The sequence below is a fragment of the Lissotriton vulgaris genome, chromosome 12 (assembly GCF_964263255.1).
Source record: "Lissotriton vulgaris chromosome 12, aLisVul1.2, whole genome shotgun sequence".
NCBI classification, from domain to species: domain Eukaryota; kingdom Metazoa; phylum Chordata; class Amphibia; order Caudata; family Salamandridae; genus Lissotriton; species Lissotriton vulgaris.
In genome coordinates this window covers 739,941,120-739,962,143 of record NC_141700.1, presented here as the reverse complement: position 1 = coordinate 739,962,143, position 21,024 = coordinate 739,941,120, and the positions used below count along the sequence as shown (strand labels likewise).

Below are 21,024 nucleotides of genomic sequence, written 5' to 3'. Positions count from 1 at the left end.
CGCGCCGCACGGCCACCAGCTGCTGCGTGTGTTCCCCTCTGCCTGCCTTCTGCCTCGCCGCCGGCCTCGCTGACGCCGTGGTCGCTCCCCTCTGGTTTCCCAGTTGTTTTGCCCTAAATTTGTGCTTGTCTGTTTCTGCCGTCTGCTCGCGTATTTTGCTGTTTTTCCTTGTTTTGCCCGTAATCTGTGCTTGTCTGTTTCTGCCGTCTGCTCGCGTATTTTGCTGTTTTTCCTTGTTTTGCCCGTAATTTGTGCTTGTCTGTTTCTGCCGTCTGCTCGCGTATTTTGCTGTTTTTCCTCGTTTTGCCCGTAATCTGTGCTTGTCTGTTTCTGCCGTCTGCTCGCGTATTTTGCTGTTTTTCCTTGTTTTGCCCGTAATTTGTGCTTGTCTGTTTCTGCCGTCTGCTCGCGTATTTTGCTGTTTTTCCTCGTTTTGCCCTAAATTTGTGCTTGTCTGTTTCTGCCGTCTGCTCGCGTATTTTGCTGTTTTTATTTGTTTTGCCCTAAATTTGTGCTTGTCTGTTTCTGCCGTCTGCTCGCGTATTTTGCCGTTTTTATTTGTTTTGCCCTAAATTTGTGCCTGTTAATTTCTTTGTATCCCCTGTGCCGTGTCCAGTTTCCTTCCTGATTGGCCGCCTACCTCGCCGCCCTCCGCTCTCGCTTCCCGCCACCGACATTGGCCCCGCCCCTTTTTCTCTTCTGTTCCCTCCCCGCTCCCGCCTCCCAGCTGCTCCGCCCACCCGCGCACTTCGCCTTAAATGGCGACCGTGCGGACGCGCAGCGGTCACGCGCAGCGGGCGCGCCGATTGTGCGCCGAAGGCGCGCCAAAGGTAAGCCCGTCTACGCCCGTCCGCGACCGGATCGCGACCAGCGCCAGGACCCCTGGCCCCCGAAGACCCCGACCGACCCGCCTGACGTACTCCGCCGCCACCCTCACCGCTCTCAACACCGGCCGACTCCCAGAATGCCATCAAGCCTCTCCACGACGTACCCACGGACCCTTCAGCTGCCACGCCTGCAAGTTCACCTGCATCCGGACCTGCCTCGCACCAGCACCCACCAAGCCGAACACCAGCAGTACCCACCTCAAGTGCATCCTGCTCAACACCCGCTCCATCCACAGACATGCCATCGAACTCTGGAACCTCCTCGACACCACAGCTCCAGACGTTGCCTTCCTCACGGAGACCTGGATGAACGCCTCTTCAGCTCCCGACATCGCCATCGCCATCCCAGAGGGCTACAAGATCGTCCGGAGGGACCGAAACGCCAACCAGATGGGAGGAGGCATCGCCATCATCCACAGGAGCACCATCCGTCTCACGACCAGCACCGACAACTCCCTGACCACCGCCGAACACCTGCATTTCCAGATCCACACCAACCCGAACACCACCCTCAGAGGCACCCTGATCTACCGACCCCCTGGACCACGCACACAATTCAGCGAGGACATCGCCGACTTCGTCAGCCCACATGCCCTCCCCTCCGCTGACTACATCCTCCTGGGAGACCTCAACTTCCATCTGGAGAACAACAACGACCGCAACACCAGCACCCTGCTCGACAACCTCACCAACCTGGGACTCAAGCAACTGGTGTCCACCCCCACCCACCTCGCCGGACACACACTCGACGCTGTCTTCTCATCCAGCAAGGACATCAACTTCAGCCACACCACAGAGCTTCAATGGACGGACCACAGCTGCGTCCACTTCACCTTCAAGAAAACAACGACCCACCACCACCAGCAACAGACCGCCCGCAGAAGCTGGAACAAGATCACAGCAGACCAGCTCGCCACCTCCCTGAGCCAGCACCCTCCTGCCAGCTCAGCGAACCCCAGCCAGGCCGCCGACAACCTCACGAAGTGGATCAGCAACTGCGCGGACGAACTCGCCCCACTGAGGACCCCGCCCAGCAGACCCGGCAGCAAGAAAGCCCCATGGTTCACCGACGAACTCAAGAGCTCCAAGAAGAACTGCCGAGCCCTCGAGAAAGTCTGGAGAAGGGAACCGACACCGGACAACAGGACCTCCTTCAAACTTGCCACCCGGAAACACCACCAGCTGATCCGCGCCGCCAAGAAAACAGCATTCAAGGACCGGTTGGACAACAACGCACACAACTGCAAGGAACTCTTCAACATCGTCAAAGAGCTTTCCAACCCCAGCGCAGGAAACAACGACATCACCCCATCGCAAGACCTCTGCAACTCCCTGGCTTCATACTTCCACAACAAGATCGCGGACATACACAACAGCTTCAACAACCAACCAACGCACACCATAACCGAACAACCACCCCCCACCACCACCCTCCACGCCTGGACCCCGATCAGCACCGAAGACACCATCCGCACGATGAACTCCATCCACTCCGGATCACCGACCGACCCCTGCCCTCACCACGTCTTCAACAAAGCCGACGCTGTCATCGCACCCCACCTGCGAGACATCATCAACACATCCCTCGACACCACCATCTTCCCCGAGAGCTGGAAACACGCCGAACTCAGCGCCCTACTCAAGAAACCAACAGCGGACCCCACCGACCTCAAGAACTACCGCCCCATCTCGCTCCTCCCGTTTCCAGCCAAAGTCATCGAGAAGACCGTCAACAAGCAGATGGCCGCTTTCCTCGAGACGAACGGATCCCTCGACCCCTCACAGTCCGGCTTCCGAGCCAACCACAGCACCGAGACCGCCCTCATCGCCGCCACCGACGACATCCGAGCCCTGATGGACAATGGAGAAACAGCGGCCCTCATCCTCCTAGACCTCTCCGCGGCATTCGACACGGTCTGCCACCGCACCCTAGTGCAGCGCCTCAGCAACGTCGGAATCCAGGACAAGGCGCTGGAGTGGATCACCTCCTTCCTCGACGGGAGAACACAGAGAGTCCGCCTACCACCGTACAAGTCAGAGGCCACCGAAGTCATCTGCGGCGTCCCCCAAGGATCATCTCTGAGCCCCACCCTCTTCAACGTCTACATGAGCCCCCTCGCGGCCATCGTACGCAAACACAACCTCAGCATAATCTCCTACGCCGACGACACCCAGCTGATCCTCTCCCTGACCAACGACCCCGCCGCCGCCAGAGCCAACCTGCACGAAGGGATGAAAGAGGTAGCCGAGTGGATGACGACCAGCCGCCTGAAACTGAACTCGGACAAGACGGAGGTCCTCATCCTGGGCCCCTCTCCCTCCGCCTGGGACGACTCCTGGTGGCCTCCCGCCCTGGGCACCGCACCCAAACCGACAGACCATGCACGCAACCTGGGCTTCATCCTGGACTCCTCCCTCTCCATGACCAGGCAAGTCAACAACGTCTCCTCGGCATGCTTCAACATCCTACGCATGCTACGGAAGATCTTCTGGTGGATCCCCACCGAGACCAGGAAGACCGTCACCCAGGCCCCCGTCACCAGCCGACTGGACTACGGCAACGCCCTCTACGCCGGGACCACCGCCAAGCTCCAGAAGAGACTCCAGCGGATCCAGAACGCCTCAGCCAGACTCATCCTCGACATCCCACGAACCAGCCACATCTCCGGACATCTGCGAGACCTTCACTGGCTCCCCGTCAACAAAAGAATCACCTTCCGCCTCCTCACCCACGCACACAAAGCCCTACACGACCAAGGCCCGAGCTACCTCAACAGCCGAGTCAACTTCTACGCTCCCAAACGCCACCTCCGATCAGCCAACCACGCCCTCGCCGCCGTCCCCCGCATCCGAAGAGCGACTACAGGAGGAAGGTCCTTCTCCCACCTGGCCGCCAAGACCTGGAACTCCCTCCCGACCGACCTGCGCCTGACCCAAGACCACCTCTCCTTCAGGAAGAAGCTGAAGACCTGGCTGTTCGAGCAGTAGCGGCTCCCCCCCCCCCCAGCGCCTTGAGACCCCACGGGTATGTAGCGCGCTTTATAAGTGTCACTGATTGATTGATTGATTGATTGATTGACCCATCTGCTGGCCAAGGATTGTCCCAGAATGCGCACTCCCAAGTTTCCCACGCAGCTCTTTTCCTCCAGTGCTTCTAAAACGGCAGGCGTAGCGCTCTTGTTCTCTAGGGGGTTCAGAGGGGAGGTTTTGCAGAAGGTAGCGGAACAGAAAGGGAGACTTTTGGCATATAGGATCAAGGTGGGGGGCTTGGTGATAACTGTAGGCTCTATATACGGCCCCAATGACCATCAAGACCAATTTTTGCTTAGGGCATTGGAAGACGGGGCGTCCACCTCTGATAGGCACATTGTGCTAGGGGGGGATTTGAATTTGGTCTTTGATGCGACTCTGGACAGGTCAGTGCAACGGCGCCACCAGTTGGGAGAGCTTTCGGGCTCGGTTCGTACCCGGCTGGAGGAGCTCGATATGCACGACATGTGGCGCCGCCTCCACCCCGCGACCCGCGCGTATTCCTATTTCTCTCATGCACACAAGTCCTACGCGAGACTGAATCATCTTCTAGTGACGGGCCCGATGTTCGCACTAGCCTCGAATGCCGACATAGGGGTCCTCTCTCTTTCCGACCATGCGCCGGTGAGGGCACCTTCAGTCTACCCCCGGTGGCTCGTCCGAGAGGGGTCTGGCGTCTCCGGGACACGCTGCTGCACAGGCGCTCGACGGTGCAACAGATTCGCGCGGCCATAACGGACTTCCAGCGGGTAAACGACAACGACGACACCTCCCGCGCGACGCAATGGGCTGCCCTGAAGGCTGTGCTCCGGGGCGAATTTATCGCTATCTCCTCGGCGGAGAACAAGGATCGCCAGCTCAAGAGGGACGAGCTTACTCAGCGGGTGCGGGAGCTGGAACAGGTACATCATAGAACTGGCGCCCCCAGAGTCTGGAGGCAACTGAAGGCCGCCAGGAAACTCTTGTCTGCTCTTGACACTGACCGGGCGGAGTACGCGATGCTTCGCCTGAAGCACAAGTATTACACCGGTGGAGACAGGGGCGGCCGGCTCTTGGCGCACAAGCTTAGGGTGCAACATCAGCAGCACCCAGTGAAAGAGCTGGTTACTCCTGCCGGAAGGTCAGTCACGGAGGACGGGCGAATTGCAGACGTTTTCCGTAACTTCTACGCTGACCTCTACACTGGCGAGTCCCCCTCCGCCCGGGCGGAGGTCGGACTATCTGGAATCTGTGTCGCTCCCATCGTTAACACCGGAACAGGCCCAGTGTCTGGAACGGGAGATTCGGATCGAGGAGGTGGTTACGGCGATCTCCCGGCTTAAGACGGGTAAGGCCCCGGGACCGGATGGCTTTATCCCTCTTTTCTATAAGACCTTCTGTCAGGAACTTGCGCCTCTGCTGACGCGCCTTTTCAATACATTTTCGGAGCCGGGTGCCATCCCCCCTGAATTTCTCCAGGCCACGGTCTCCGTGATCCCGAAACCGGGCAAGGACCGGACTGCTTGCGGGTCATACCGCCCTATTTCGCTACTGAACACGGACCTGAAGGTTTTCACTAGCATACTGGCAGCACGTCTGGCACTTCATCTCCCGGGCATGGTCGACTCGGATCAGGCCGGCTTCGTGCCAGGCAGGCAGACAGTGGACAACACGAAGAGGGTGACTCATATTCTTGAGAAGGCCTCCAGGATTCCCGGGGAACGCATGCTCCTCTCCATAGACGCTGAAAAGGCGTTCAACAGGGTGCACTGGCCCTATCTAGAGAAGGTCCTGGGCAAGTTTGGAGTCGGCGAGAAGTTCCGGCACCTGATTTTCAACTGCTACCGGTTTCCGTCCGCGGTGGTCCGGGTGAATGGGGGCAGCTCCCGACCCTTTCCAATAGAACGTGGTACACGACAGGGATGCCCGCTGTCCCCTCTGCTCTTCACTCTTTATATGGAGCCGTTTGCTCAAAGGGTCCGACAGAACCCCGATATCATGGGGGTCAGGATGGGAGAGTTTCGCCATGCGCTCAGCCTCTACGCGGATGATGTGATTTTGACGCTCGATGACCCGCGGAGGTCCCTGTCTGCATGTATCGCGGAATTGGACCTCTTTGCCGCGGTGGCGGGCTTCAAAGTGAACCTCGGGAAGTCTGCTGCCCTCGATATTTCGCTGAATAGCGCCACCAGAGCTGACCTGCAGAGGCTTTTTCCTTTGAGCTGGTCGGGGGACCGGATTCCGTATCTGGGGATCCTCTTGGCACCCTCACTCCCCGCGATGGTCACGGCCAATTACACGGCTTTGAGTACGAAAATCATAGAGGAATTGGCCCGGTGGGATAAGGGCACATTATCGCTGCTGGGCAGGGTGGCCGCAGTGAAGATGACCCTTCTACCTCAGGTGCTGTACCTGTTTAGGGCGCTCCCGCTGCAGCCCCCCAAAGGATGGCTCGCAGAGACTCAATCAGCCATCGCACGTTTTGTGTGGCAGGGCCGTAGGCCTCGGATCAAACGGACCATAGCTACGCTGGCGCCTGAATCTGGAGGACTAGGGATTCCAGACTTGCAGAAATATTTCCAGGCCGCCCAATTGCGCTATTTGGTGGAGTGGAGCCGGTGGGAGTCGGATAAACACTGGCTGTTTCAGGACCAGGCGGTAGCAGGCAGAACGCTACAGGAGGTGCCTTTCCTGAGACGGGCCCATCGGCCCCCTAACCTTTACGCCTCCTTTGTGACGCGGGTCCCGCTTCGGGTGTGGGACTCGGTGGCTACTAGGCATGAACTCACTACCTTTCCCTCACCCTTCACGCCGCTGATTGGCAATCCGGACTTTGGCCCGGGTATGGAGCCTGGCGCCTACGATCATTGGCGAACGGCCCGTTGCTGCACCCTGTTTCATCTATATGGCCCGGAGGGTGTCGTCCCCTTCCAGGACTTACGTCGGGATTATGGCCTCCCCGAGACGGAGCGTATGCGGTACATGCAGGCGCGCCACTGGGCGCTACAGCCTCAAGTGCGGGCGACGGCGGACCAGGAGATCACGGGGTACGAGCGCTGGCTAGTCACTCGCACGTCGGACGCTAAGCTTATCTCCGATTTGTATAAAATGCTGCAGCCCCCCCTTTCATATCCACAACCCGGGTAGGGAGCGCTGGGAGCGGGAGCTTGGTCGAGTGCTGAGTCATACTGAATGGGACCACATCTCCTACCGGGCGCGCCACTCTGCCTATCACACAGGGCTCACGGAGACCTTTACCAAAATTTCCACCTATTGGTACCGCACTCCTGAGAAACTACATGAGATGGATAGATCAATACCGGGGACGTGCTGGCGTCACTGTGGTCAGAATGGCACGCTTACTCATATCTTATGGGACTGCCCCCTTCTGGCTTCTTACTGGGAGGAGGTCCTCAATGAGGTTGACAAATGTTTTGGGATAGAGCTGCCCCGATTCCCTGCCTACGTCTTATTGGGATTGCCGAATAGATTGATGTACCCTCTCAGATCTAAAAGGGGTAGACAGATAGCGATAGCTTTGGGGTCAGCTGTACAAAACATACTCATACACTGGCGATCCACCACGCTCCCCACTGTTGTCGGTTGGCTGCACAGATTGTGGCATGTCCTTGGCATGGAGAAGTTGTCCTTAGTGGTGGCAGGGGACGTAGATGCTTTTGAGGAGCTGTGGGCGCCTTTCCATAATCTGTTGTGCTCTGAATTCAAAAAAATCACCTGCCCTAGGTATCTCAGAGCCAAGCTGGAAAAAAACGTTTTAATGTGTTCAAAATAAAGACTTTGAAAGTATTACACACGGTTTTGGATCCATGCTTTGAAGCCTTACTACCAATGGACTGACTGTTGAAATTGGTGAAAAAGAACCATAACTTTATTTTCGCATTTGGAAACAAAAAAGAATGTCTGTTTCTTGACTTTGAACTGTAAAGAGGGTGCTTAGTGTAACTTGGTCTTCCCTGTTATTATTGATACGAGCATTAAGTTGCTCTGTGTAACACCCCGGGTGGTGGGTGTCTTACCAGGTTCTTAGTGCACCTCTTCCCTTGACACTGTACACACGACTTGCCCAGAGGAAATAGTCTTTGACAGAAGGTGCGGACGCTTTCTCTCACTGAGAAACGCTACCACCAACATTATTGTATTAGGTATCTCAGACTGTTGCGGCTGACACCCCCGCCGGCCCCGCCTGTTTGAGTGGTCTAGGACGGCATCTGGTAGCGGGGGCACGCGATAGGTTGCTAAGATGGGAGAGCGAGTGGTTGACGGCACAGTACAGGGGGTGGGGACGGGGTGTGGGAGTTGGGGGGTAGTTGGCTGGGTGGGACATGGGGCAGGATTGTTTTCCCCACCCTTTTTTCTTTTTCCCTTTTTCCCTTTCCTCCCCTCCCCCCCTTTTTTTGTCTTCACCCACAGGTGCGCAAGCTGTGTTTCCAAGCATGATGGTGCCCACTGTGGCGAAAGACTTGCTCTGCTGTATCTAATGTACCGTACGCACTGATTATGGGGGCACCTGTGGTTTTTCTTTTTCATGTACTTTGTTGTTTCCTTCCTTACCCTGCTTCAATAAAATACTTTAAACCTAAAACACATCAGTTTGCAAAATGAATTATTTCTAAACAAATGGCTGCAGAAAGCATTGTCAGTTTATGGTGCTAAGTATCGGTATCAAATACCACTTCCAAAGTATCTTACGAAATTTATAAAATAAAAATAAAATTAAGCATGAATTGGACAGAGTGATCATCACATGTGTAACATGGGTGCTGTGCATTCTATAATCCACCATTTGAGAAAGGGACCAAATGAGTAACAATATTTACCCGAAAGGGAGCCTAAAAAATATTAGTTGCGTGTTTGTCACAAAGGAGAGATAAGGTTCTATGGCATCAGTGGTTATTAGTAGTGTTCAACCTGGCATCCTTGGTGTGGTTTTCCCTGAATTTTTGCTTTTACCTCCTGTGTTTTTGATGGCTTGCTGGATTTTGTTTTTGGTGGCTTAGATGCTTTGAGCACTTTGTCACTTCTGATCAGTGTCAAGGTGCAAGTGCTCCCTTTGTAAATTGATATTGTGATTAGTTCTCCCTGATTGGCATATTTGTTTTACCAGTAGGTCCCTAGTAAAGTGCACTGAGTGTACCAGGGCTGGTAAATCGAATGCTACTAGTTGGCTTGCAGCACTGATAGTGCCACCCACATGAGTAGCTCTGAAAAGAGGTCCTAGGCATGCCACTGTGGTGCCTGTGCGCAGTTTGTTAACTGGCATGTCGACTTGGCAAGTGCACCCACTTGCCAGGCCCTACCATTCCCTTTTCTTACACATAGGACAACCCTATGGTAGGCTCAAGGTATCCCCCTGGGCAGGGTGCAGTTTATGTGAAAGGTGGGACATGTACTGGAGTGTGTAACATGTCCTGATAGTGAAAATATTGCCACTTTAGTGCTACACTATTGAAAGGCTATCTTGCCCTATAGGACAGAATGGGGAATGATTGGTAACATTTTACAAGCATATCTTCCCATAAGGATACGATGTAAAAATGGAGTTTGATATCCCTGAACTCGGGATTTAATAATACATCATTTAGTAAAGATGTTTTTTTAAATTGTGTGTTTGAAAATACCACTTTTAGAAAGTGGCTATTTTGTTGTTCAATCATCCTGTGTGCCTCTGCCTGTTTGTAAATTGACTGTCTGACTTTGGAATGACAGGGGCTAGGGAGGTACAGTGGCTCCAGGAGTCTGGTTGAGTCAGCACTAGGCTGAATAGGCCTCATGTGCAATTGGAGTGGTGAGAAGAGTAGCACCTGGACCTGAATAGTGCTGTGCCTACCGTCCACAATGATGGCTCCCTCCCCCCATGTGGTGTGTCTGGAGCCAAGGCTCACACTGACAATGGATGTTGTTGTGCACTTGCAGAGTGCCCCCCAGAACTGGTTTGAACTGGGCTCACAGCCCCTAGCACAACGAGGACAAATACATTTTGGGGTATAAGTATCAGACCCAAAACCCCAGACTTTAGATCATTCCTGGAATTTAAGAGGACCCTTTGCCAAGGAGAAGAGCTTGAGAAACTGAGGAAAAGTACTGCCCTTACTGTGTATCTGGGGTTGGGCTGCAGTTGCTGTTTATGCCAAGGAAAGGAGAAGGACTTTGCTGTGTGCTGTGCCCCCTGTTTGAAGAAGATCTCCAAGGGCCTGTGTGTGCTAGCCTCCTGTTCTGAAGTCTCAGGAACAAAAAGACTTCACTCCAAGCTACCCTGAACTCTGCTGTTGTGAGTTCTGAGCTGCCTAGAGGTGCCTTTGGCAGTTTTGGGCCTCTGGAGGTTGTTGCTGCTGTTTCGGAGCAGGAAGAAAGAAGAAATGTTAACAGCTGCTAAAATCGGCACTTCGCTCTTCTTCTGGCTGTTTTCTCGACAAATCTCCATGGTGCAAGAAGAATTTCACGCATCACTGTGCCACCGCGAAAACCAATGCAGCGCCTGTTGCTGCTGCAAGAATCGACGCATCGAGGGATCGCGGCTGAAGAGGATGAAGCAACGCTGCTCGATGCCGCCACATCGATGGCCGATGCATCCTGAAGATCCATGCATCGTACCTCTGCGGCACACTTTCCCGACGCATCACCTGCGAACCGAAACCATCAGGTAGAATCAGCGCATCACTCCCCATACAGACCAGATTCAACACAGCTAGTCCTCTGTGTGTCGCAGAACTGTCACTGAGCCTCCCCAAGGTCTCAGGAGTGTCACATCTCTTTGTTTCCCGACTCTGTGGCTGTTTGGCTTGTGGGACTTCGATGCATCTACAGGTACTTTGGTGAAAAGTCACACATCCATAGTTTTCTCTTGTACAAGTTCCTGAAACCTTTTGAAAGTCCTATTTTTAACTGCGTATATTGGATTTTTGTTGTTTTGGTCTTCTTTAGTTTAGATAAAGCTACTTTATTTTTTTTAACTTGTGTGGTGTCCTTTTGTGGTGTTTTCACTGTGTTACTTTGAGTGTTGGTTAATGCTTTACACATTGCCTTTGGGATAATCCTGTCTGCTTGTGCCAAGCCACCAAGTGGGTGAGCAGGGGTTACCTAAGTGTGTCTCCGCCTTACCCTGACCAGAAGCAAGGGTCTGTATTTGGACAAAGGTACGTACCTCTGACAACTAGAGTCTCCCATTTCTAACAAGTAGTGATTGATCTCTTAGCGTAGATTTATAGGAGTCTTTGGATACCCCTGCAACATTGCATGTTCAGAGTCTGCATTGGTAAGCTAAGAAACTGTCTCTCAACTGCATAGTGAATCCCGTGCAGTTTCCCTGGTGTTAACATGGGGTCTCAAAGTTAAAGTCTCTTAGAAAAACTGGGAAGGAGCTTCCTGAAGGAAACATGGATGGTGCAGTGCCCTACAAAGTTACCCTTTGAGGGGAAACCTGGTCATCAGGAATCTGGCTAACAAGCCATTATTGAGAAATATGATGTGATTAATTTAGCTTAATTTAATAAAATAAAGCTTAATTTAAGTAATAAAGAACAAGTGATTCTGAATTTGTTTAAGGAAAATATTTTTACAGTTTTGGCAGAAAGGAAAGGCACGAATAAATGCTGTTATCCTGGTACTCCTGAAATCAATGAAGCAAGGGATTTCATAAAGCTGGTCCAACCTTCACAGAACTTCCAAGTATTCAATCTCGCCCATTCTTACAGCAGAGTCAATACAAACATTTGATTCTTCAGTGCTGTGATCTACCACCCTCTGCAATACAGTCCCTCATTCTTGGGAAGTCTATCCACTACAATATATATTTTCCAATTCAATCCAAATGGTGATTAGCCCTGGCCTATAAACCAATAGCTTCCAAACGTTCTACTAAGCCTTGGCCAGCAGTGTGTATGAAATCATTTCTCCTGTCACAAGAACCTGATGTGCCATTGTTGTGAACACTACAATAGCTCCCATCTATAATTATTTATTTTCTAAGTTGGTTTTGCATTAAATCATTATAGTATCTGCATTAGAAAGTGTGAGATTCCTTCTCCATGCAAACTACTGATAAACACATATGACTCAAGCGCAGGCAGACATTTCTTGTTTCCATTTATAACTTCACAATGGAACTCTTCATTGTAAGCTGACATCTTACTTGACTAAAGCACATGTCAACATGAAAGTTCTCTTTGTGTGCCCACAGCTAACATGCCTCTGTCCTCAAATGCAAATATGTGGAATTAAGATTTTGTATTTTAGGTTGTGATAGTTTAGACTAACAAGATAACAATGTCTCAAACTGTGATTTATTTTGAAAACATAAGATCAAATCAGTGGCCAAATCCCAATAGAAATTCTGGATTTTTAACCATTTATTAGAAGTATTTATCATAGAGATTATCACCAGAGGTCATTGCAATTAGAGAGCTAGATCAAGAGAGCCAGCTGCAGGAGCTGGGATCAGCTATGGGTTTGGCATTTCAGTTGTGGATGCTATTTAACTTAGAAACATGCTTGCAATATTATTATTGTTCTTAATATTAGTAACAAATTTAACTGCAATTTTACGGGTCGCTGTCAGACTCAGGGCAAGCTGTAATTAATATTTGTATTGCCAAATATGTATTTTTATCTGTGTTTAGATTACCTGGAACTTACTATATTTGTTAATGGGTAACCTGAATGACGGTATATTGATATTTGTATGACTTTTATGGTTTTATTTTTAAAGCCGAATAAAGTTTATTGATAATGAACTGCAATCTTATTCTCTTTCTGTGTCATTACCATGTATTTCCTTTGCATAAGATCAAGACTTTTAAAATAAACTTTTAAACTACAAGTCCCAATTTCTTAGTGGGATGTTTGAGTGTCTAATCTGCCTTTAGAACAAATTGCTTTTAAGACCACTGTGTCCCTGAACTCAGTTGCAGGGACTGCTGATATGTAACATGAAAACACTGCCTGGACATAAGATTAGCTTGGTGGACTTGTCTTGGGTCTGCGGGCAATTGGGAAAATCTAAATCTGTGTGCACTGATCTGAGTCTTGTGGTTTAAAATCACACATCTGCAGTTCTGAAGATAATCCCCTGAATTTGCATCACCATCCCAAATTAATGACTCTCTACAGAAGGAATACATTCCAAGACCTCTAAAGAAACCATTATTTTGCCCCATGTGAGAACATCAGTATTTGACCTCAGGGATCTTACAGCCTAAAGTCAAATCTCTGATCTCCTCTTCCCAGTAAGATCCTGAATAACAGTTTATGGGACATTTTCAAGACTATCTGTAACCATGCTCCATTGTTTATGATCATCAGTCCGTATTCAGGCCTATGACAGTCACATCCACCCTGGTCTAGAACTCTTCCACTGCTTGGATGAGAAAATTAAATCAGCGTCATACTATTCGAACTTAAAGCAGGTTGATACCACGGACCACAATGTCCCTTGTATGGGGTGGATAGTCTAGAACCACCTTGAAATGGATAGGATTCCTTCGTCCCAACTACACCCATCATGTTTCATATATCAGATGAGGCTCTTGATATAGGACAACAACATCCTAGTCTATTTCCAGCTGGAAATTGAGCAGAAACCAGAAAACATTATAAAATTAGAAGAAGCATGTACAACATTCTAATCTTGATGTAATAGATTGTCCAGTGGATGAACTGAACCAGCACTAAACTACAGTCATAGCTAAAGTCATGGCACAAGGAGGAGCAACCATGTGTATGTCATCCCTCCCCAAACTTGTCTCATCTCATTCCAGCTTGTCAAAAGTGAGAAGCCTTATAGCCCTTTTCATCACCTCATTTCCTCAGATAATGCAATGTTCAAAGGCTTCAACCTTTAGTGTTCCTTCCTATGGAAACTACAAAAGAAATTTCACAAAGATGGAAAGTGGAAACACAATAAAATTAAATATGCTGAGAGAAGCCTAAGGGAATACATACACAACCGGAAGAGTCTGAAAACTGAAAAGATTTTAATCACACACAATTATGATTAAATAATATCAGGTGGGGCTTCCCTTTCACTCACTGGTTTCACTTTCTCCTTCTCTAATTGTATTTTAAACCGCTAATTTCCCTCTGTGCACCTTGATCGAGCAGCACACCGCCAAGCCGAATCTGGGCTGACGCGGCACACTGCTGCCAGGGCAACGCCGCCTTCCCAATCGGCGGACACGCCCACTCGCGCTGACCACACCCCCTCCAATGTCAATCGCAGGTCAATAAATCATGTGCTGCAACCGGAAGCGCAGCGGACGAGCGCAGCGGGCGCGACGAATGCGTGCCGAAGGCGCGCATAAGGCAAGCTCGTCTGCGCTCGTCCGCGCCGAGGACGGGCCAACGGCCACCCCCCCTGCAACTCCAGCATCGCGACCGCCCTCTGAAACAGTGAGACTCACCTATTCCGCTGCCGACCTACTAAAACTCAGGCACTTTGCCACTCTACCCCATGAACTACCGCATCTAGGCTACTCCAACCATATCTTTGGCCCACTTCTATGTCCCACTTGCAACAAACCTACTGTGATACCTTCTACTAATGACCCTCCATTGATCCAAGCAGCGCTAATAAACGCCAGATCTCTTCACAAACACAAATTAGAAATTGCCGATTTTATTGACGCGCACAAACTGGACCTCCTGTTCATCACCGAGACTTGGGGCGACGATGCCTCGGGACCCGACTTCAGAGAAGCCACCCCCACCAACTACAATGTATGTAGATTAGATAGGCCAAAAAAAAGAGGTGGCGGCATAACCATAATTTACAAAGACCTCTTTAAACTTACGACGAAACCACTTGCCAGCCCAGATTACGAGTCCCTGATCTTTACATTAGGCCTCTCGGCCAAATCTTCTTTCAAGGGCATGCTGATGTATCGCCCTCCAGGGTCAAGAGCAAAGTTTCTAGCCAACATAGGCAGTCTAATTGAAGCAGCTGCAGACACCCCTCATTTTACGCTACTAGGTGACTTTAATTTTCACCTAGAGACTCTGGACAACCATGATACTACGCAGCTTCTCACAGACCTCTCAGCTGCAGGCCTAATACAACTAATAACCTCCCCTACGCACCAAGCAGGTCACACATTAGACGGCATCTTCACCAACAGTCCTCTTGTAAATGTCACTCAAATAATTCCACTCACCTGGACAGACCACTCAGCCATTTGCTTCACAGTTCAAACTAACCCCGTCAAACCTAGCTTCAACGCACCATTTCCTGCATCCTACAGAAATTGGAAAAACATCAATCTAACTCAACTAGCAGAGATAATGCAGGATAACCATATTCCCAATGAGCAAGATCCTACCAAAGCATCCTCCAACTACCTGACAAACCTAGACATGGCCTGTAACAAGCTAGCCCCGATTAAAAGCTCACACCGGAACAGGAAAATACCTTCAGCCCCATGGTTCACTGAAGCCCTACGCATACAAAAACAATACTGCAGGAACCTTGAAAGACAATGGCGCCGCAATTATAGAACTGCAGACAAGTTGAACTATAAAAGTGCCCTCTCCACCTATAAAAGATTGATAACCACTGAGAAAAGCCACTATTTTACCACCCAAATCGATCAGGCAAAAAATTCGTCAGGAGAACTATTTCGGGTAGTCACGATTCTATCCAACCCCCCCACTCCGCGCATAGAAGGCTCTCAGTCATTGGCAGATGCCTTGGCCAATTTCTTCGAGGAAAAAGTCAGTTCCATCTTTCACACTTTTTCTCACTCTGCCCCCCCTCCCTCCCCGGGGGCACTCCTTACGGACACTCAGCCTACCTTATCATCCTTCATCCCCGTAGATCAGGATCATATTCAACGCCTGGTAGCCAGCACTAAATCCGGATCCCCTCTTGATCCCTGCCCCCCTTCCATACTGAACCTCATCCCTGAAGCAATCTCCCCCGCGTTGTCTACCATCTGCAATGCCATGTTCTCAACAGGCATATATCCCTCAGTCTGGAAAGAGGCCATCATTAAGCCATTACTGAAAAAACCAACTCTGGACCCACTCCTCCCTGCAAGCTACAGACCTATCGCCTGTCTCCCATTCCCAGCAAAGATTTTCGAAAAGTCCCTGAACATCCAACTTTCGAAATTCATTAACGACAACAATTTGCTTGATGACACCCAGTTTGGTTTTAGACAAGGGCATGGGACGGAAACAGCACTCCTGAAAGCCGCAGACGAAATTAGAACAACCATGGACAAAGGAGGGGCGGCTGTCCTGATACTCCTAGATCTCTCCGCTGCTTTTGACACGGTCGATCATGTCACTCTGATCGACCGTGTCTCAGCTCTGGGAATAGGAGGTACAGCTAAAGATCTGATTGCCTCATTCCTTGCCAATCGTCCTCAGACTGTCAAGGTCGGCAACTTCACCTCCCAAACTTTCTCACTTCCCTGCGGTGTTCCTCAGGGCTCCTCGCTAAGTCCGACGCTTTTTAATATCTATGTATCGGACTTAGCGAGGGTGATAAAATCCTTTGGAATAGCCCTTACCACGTACGCCGATGACACGCAACTAGTGCTATCGGTGCACAACAACGGAGCTAACGTCGCATCCAACTTTCAGGAGGGAATGAAGGCGATAAGCTCCTGGATGTCATCAAACTGCCTCCAACTTAACTCCGATAAAACGGAGGTGATGACGTTCGGGAGCTTACAGCCAGCATGGTCCCCGCAGTGGTGGCCACCTGAGCTGGGCTCCCCCCCCCAACCAGTGGTAAAGGTCCGTAACCTGGGAGTCATCTTTGATGATAAGCTGACTTTCCACCACCACGCCAATGCTGTCGTATCATCCGCCTTTTTCAGCCTCAAAAAAATCAAAAAACTTCTTCCTTACCTACCTCAATCAGCCGGCAAAACACTCATCAGCACTTTAGTCTTTTCAAGAACGGACTACTGCAACTCACTCCTCCTGAATGCTCAGGAAGGGGTTCTTAACAAGTTGCAGACCGTGCAAAACGCGGCGGCTAGAACCTTACTTTCCATTCCTAAATTCACTCCCACCTCCCAGCACATTAAAAAACTCCACTGGCTCCCTATCAGGAGTAGGATCAAATTTAAGGCCCTGTGTATAGCATATAAGACCCTGAATAACACAGGACCACAGTTTCTAAAAGAAGCTCTTCGCCCAGTGGAGCAACGCAGGACGTTACGATCCTCTGCAGCCCTCTTGCTGAACGTCCCTCGGACAAGAAAGGCCACCTGGGGAGACAGATGCTTTACCACAGCTACAGCTAAACTGTGGAACACTCTCCCATTCCATATCAAATCCGCTCCCACACTTCTTAAATTTCGAAAAAGCCTCAAAACATGGCTCTTCTCCTCTTCCTAACTCCCCCGCCATACTTTAGTGAGCTCTGAGATCACCAGCGCCGAGACACCCGTACGGGTATTTGTGCGCTTTGAAAATTGCAAAATTAAATTAAATTAATTAAATTAAATGTAATTTGTGTGGCCCAATCATAGCCCTCTGATGTCTCTGGGAGACAATACATAAGTGTCTACAAACCTCTTTGATAAATACATGAATACGTAAATACATAATTACTAAACCAGTAGAATAAATCTAGACTGACAAGTTTGTTTGAGTACTTTTCATGCTTCAGATTGCTCTACGTATTTGAGCATTGTTCATATAGGCCCAACACTATTGTCCATCAGCAATTTTCCCCAAACAGGTATTGTATAGCCAATTTACCAGGAGTTGCTCCTTTTTTTGGAATACTATATAGGTGGATGTCTCATTCATACCTGGGGAAATCTGTACAGGCCTAACACTCGAGCCATGACGATGGAGCATGATGAACCAGCATCTCCCATGATGGCAAGGAGTGGTAGGTTACTTTGACATCGAAAATTCGGAACAGGCTCCTCTTGACCAGTTAATATCCATAGGACGCCCTCAAGAGCCCGTCGCATCATGGCACAGGAGTCGTAAATCCAGAAGCCCAAGGTAATGTTGGACAGGAGATGTCTATTGTTATTGATCTCATCGATTGCAAACACCATAGCTTGCATAACCTGGTAATTCTGTAAACCAAACCTGAAACAAGCATAAAGGGTTGATGTTGCAACAAATCATTGTCACTGGCAAAATATTTGCAAGTTTGAAAAAATGTTTACAATACGAAACAGTAGCATGGATTTTGAAAATACATTTTGTGTTCGTTTTAATAACATTCTAGTGCCTTGGGATTGGACTATGAGAACATTTCACTGCTAATGCATTTGACATTGCACTTTGTTGTGCCAAGCTTGCTTTGGCTGAGACTCTTGGATTCTACACACTGTTAGCAATGATTCTCAATCACTACCTAGCAAACCACCTCTTGCTAAACAGTCAAGATCCTTAGACAGAATTTCAGGAGATCTTCATTCTTAACCTGTACAGCACATGAGATTTGAGATGGATTATCATTACTGTCTCTTTAAAGGTCACTGGTCATTGAGCCGTAGTCTCCGATCCTTCTCTTTGATCTTTCTTAAAGACACCAAATGTATTTCAATGTGGAATAGATTTTGGGCCATCTTTTCCTACTGCAGAAAATGAGTACACCCATAGATCTTTGCTAAAGACCTCAAGCGGTTGGCACCAATGTTTTAGCCATGCAAAAGATATTCAAATTAGTGGGCCATGACAGATTCTTGGAGGCATATTTATAATTTTTTCTGCAGTGTAGACCAACTTGAGAAGTTGCTGTGCTGCTCTGTATGAAAGGAAGACAGCAGAAAAGTGATATATCAAATAAGATATGGCTTTTATACTGCTGTCTTCCAGCACTAGCACACTGTGTGCTGCCTAACACCAATGCAGACACCCTTGCACATTGAATCAAATGTGTCTGTTTTGCTGGCAAGATTGTTTTTGTGCACAAACAATCCATAACAGCATTTTCCTCTTTCTGTATATGCTGTAGAATGCAGCACACATACAAAGAGAAAGTAGCGAGGAGAAATAAAGATATTTTTCCTTGTTATGTCTGGTTCAGGGAAGACTGGCATTTTGTAACATTCCCAGGTATACTAGCTGTTGTAAATCTGAGAATGCACCAAAATGCATGGGTTGATGCATGGGAACGGATCACTGAAATAATATAGACTGCCAAAATATCGACCTGCAAAAATATCGTTGCCAAAATATCGACAGACAAAATATCGACTTTCTATCTACAAACAGGTAAGTACAAAAATATCGAGTACAAAATATCGTTAACAATAATATAGATGTAAAAAATATCGACTTTATTAAAAACAGTGTTAAATTTAATTAATATTAAATTTTAATTACTAAAATATACTTAAAAATACTTAAATTAAATTATAATAATTAAATAATAAATGAAAATAATAAAAATAATTTTTTACAATCTTATTTGTTGACCCTGAACCCTAAAATATACCCTTTTACCCAAAAACCCAAAACTGACCCTGAACCCTAAAAATACCCCTTTACCCAAAAACTAAAAACTGACCCTCAACCCTAAAAATGCCCCTTTACCCAAAAACTGAAAACTGACCCTGAGCCCTAAAAATGCCCCTTAACCCAAAAACTGAAAACTGACCTTGAACCCTAAAAATGCCCCTTTACCCAAAAAACTGAAAACTGACCCTGAACCCTAAAAATGCCCCTTTACCCAAAAACTGAAAACTGACCCTGAACCCTAAAAATGCCCCTTTACCCAAAAACTGAAAACTGACCCTGAACCCTAAAAATGCCCCTTTACCCAAAAACTGAAAACTGACCCTGAACCCTAAAAATGCCCCTTTACCAAAAAACTGAAAACTGACCCTGAACCCTAAAAATACTCCTTTACCCAAAATTTATCAATATTATTTAATTACCAAATAATTATTAATTAACAATAACAATAAAGTAAATATATTAGCAGATTAGCTGTAATTATTTTAATAATTAATATTATTTTTTCCCAATTAATTACTTAACAATAACACAAAATTATATATATTTAAATGTACTCTAATTAATGTAATTAACTAATTACAATTAATCAATTACCAATTAATTACTAATTCAAAATATGTACAAAATTATATTAATTAATTAACTAATTATTATTAATTATCAATTAATTATTAATTATAAATATTTACAAACATATATTAATTAATTAATTATTATTAAATTACTTCCCACCCTATTCCCCTATAAACCCACAACCCGCTACAGAATTACATAACGCAATTATTAAAAAAACAAAATCCATTTAATAAAATATTTTATAACATTAATACACACTTTTCACACATATTATTACATAAAAATACACTATAAAATATTATATATTATTAAAAATTCGATATTTTTGCTATCTATATTTTATACAGTCGATATTACTTCACTTACCTGAAAAACGATATTTTTGTAGTCGATATTATGTCCAGTCGATATTTTGTCCAGTCTATATTTAAAATTCGATATTATGTCCAGTCGATATTTTGGAGTCGATATTTTGTCTGTTCACCGCATGGGAACACCCATACTCCACTCATGGAACGCCTCCCTGATGCAAATGTAATGCAAGGAATTTGACGGATTGCCTCCTCTGTTTTTGATCTGTTTGCTGGTTTTAGATGCTTTGGGCACTGTGCCACTGCTGTTCAGGGCCACAGTGCAAGTGCTCCCTATGTTAAAATGTTGTACTAACTAGTGACTCCATGATTGAGTTATTTGATTGACTTGTCAAACCCTACTACAGTGCACCATGTGTGCCCAGCGCTTGTAAATCAAAGGCTGCTGGTGGGCGCGCACCACTGGTTGTGCCACCCATGGAGGCAGCTTGTAAAGTGTATCTCAGGCCTGCCATTGCAGGGTCTGTGTGCAGTCTGTGACTGTCATGTTGACTTGGAAAATGCACCAACTGGACAGTCCCTAAACCTTCCCTTTTCTTCATATCAGACACCCCTAAGGATGGCCCAAAGGCAGGGTGCATTGTAAGGATAATGTAGGACACGCCCTGGTGTGTGGCATGTCCTAATAGTGAATTACAGCCTTTTTTGTTTTTCACTATTGCAAGGCTACCAGTCCCCCATAGGCCAGAATTGTCAGTTTGATTTTTACATCTTATAATCCTAACTGA

General features: G+C 48.0%; 1 protein-coding gene across 1 annotated transcript in view; it reads right to left on the bottom strand.

The window, feature by feature from the left end:
• The window catches only part of LOC147678478 (extracellular calcium-sensing receptor-like), a 118,358-nt gene that overhangs the window by 79,576 nt on the left and 17,758 nt on the right, over positions 1-21,024 (bottom strand). Inside the window, exon 2 of the mRNA XM_086945656.1 lies at positions 17,678-17,969. Coding sequence (XP_086801782.1) covers positions 17,678-17,969 — 292 coding nt within the window. The remainder of the gene's footprint in view (positions 1-17,677; positions 17,970-21,024) is intronic.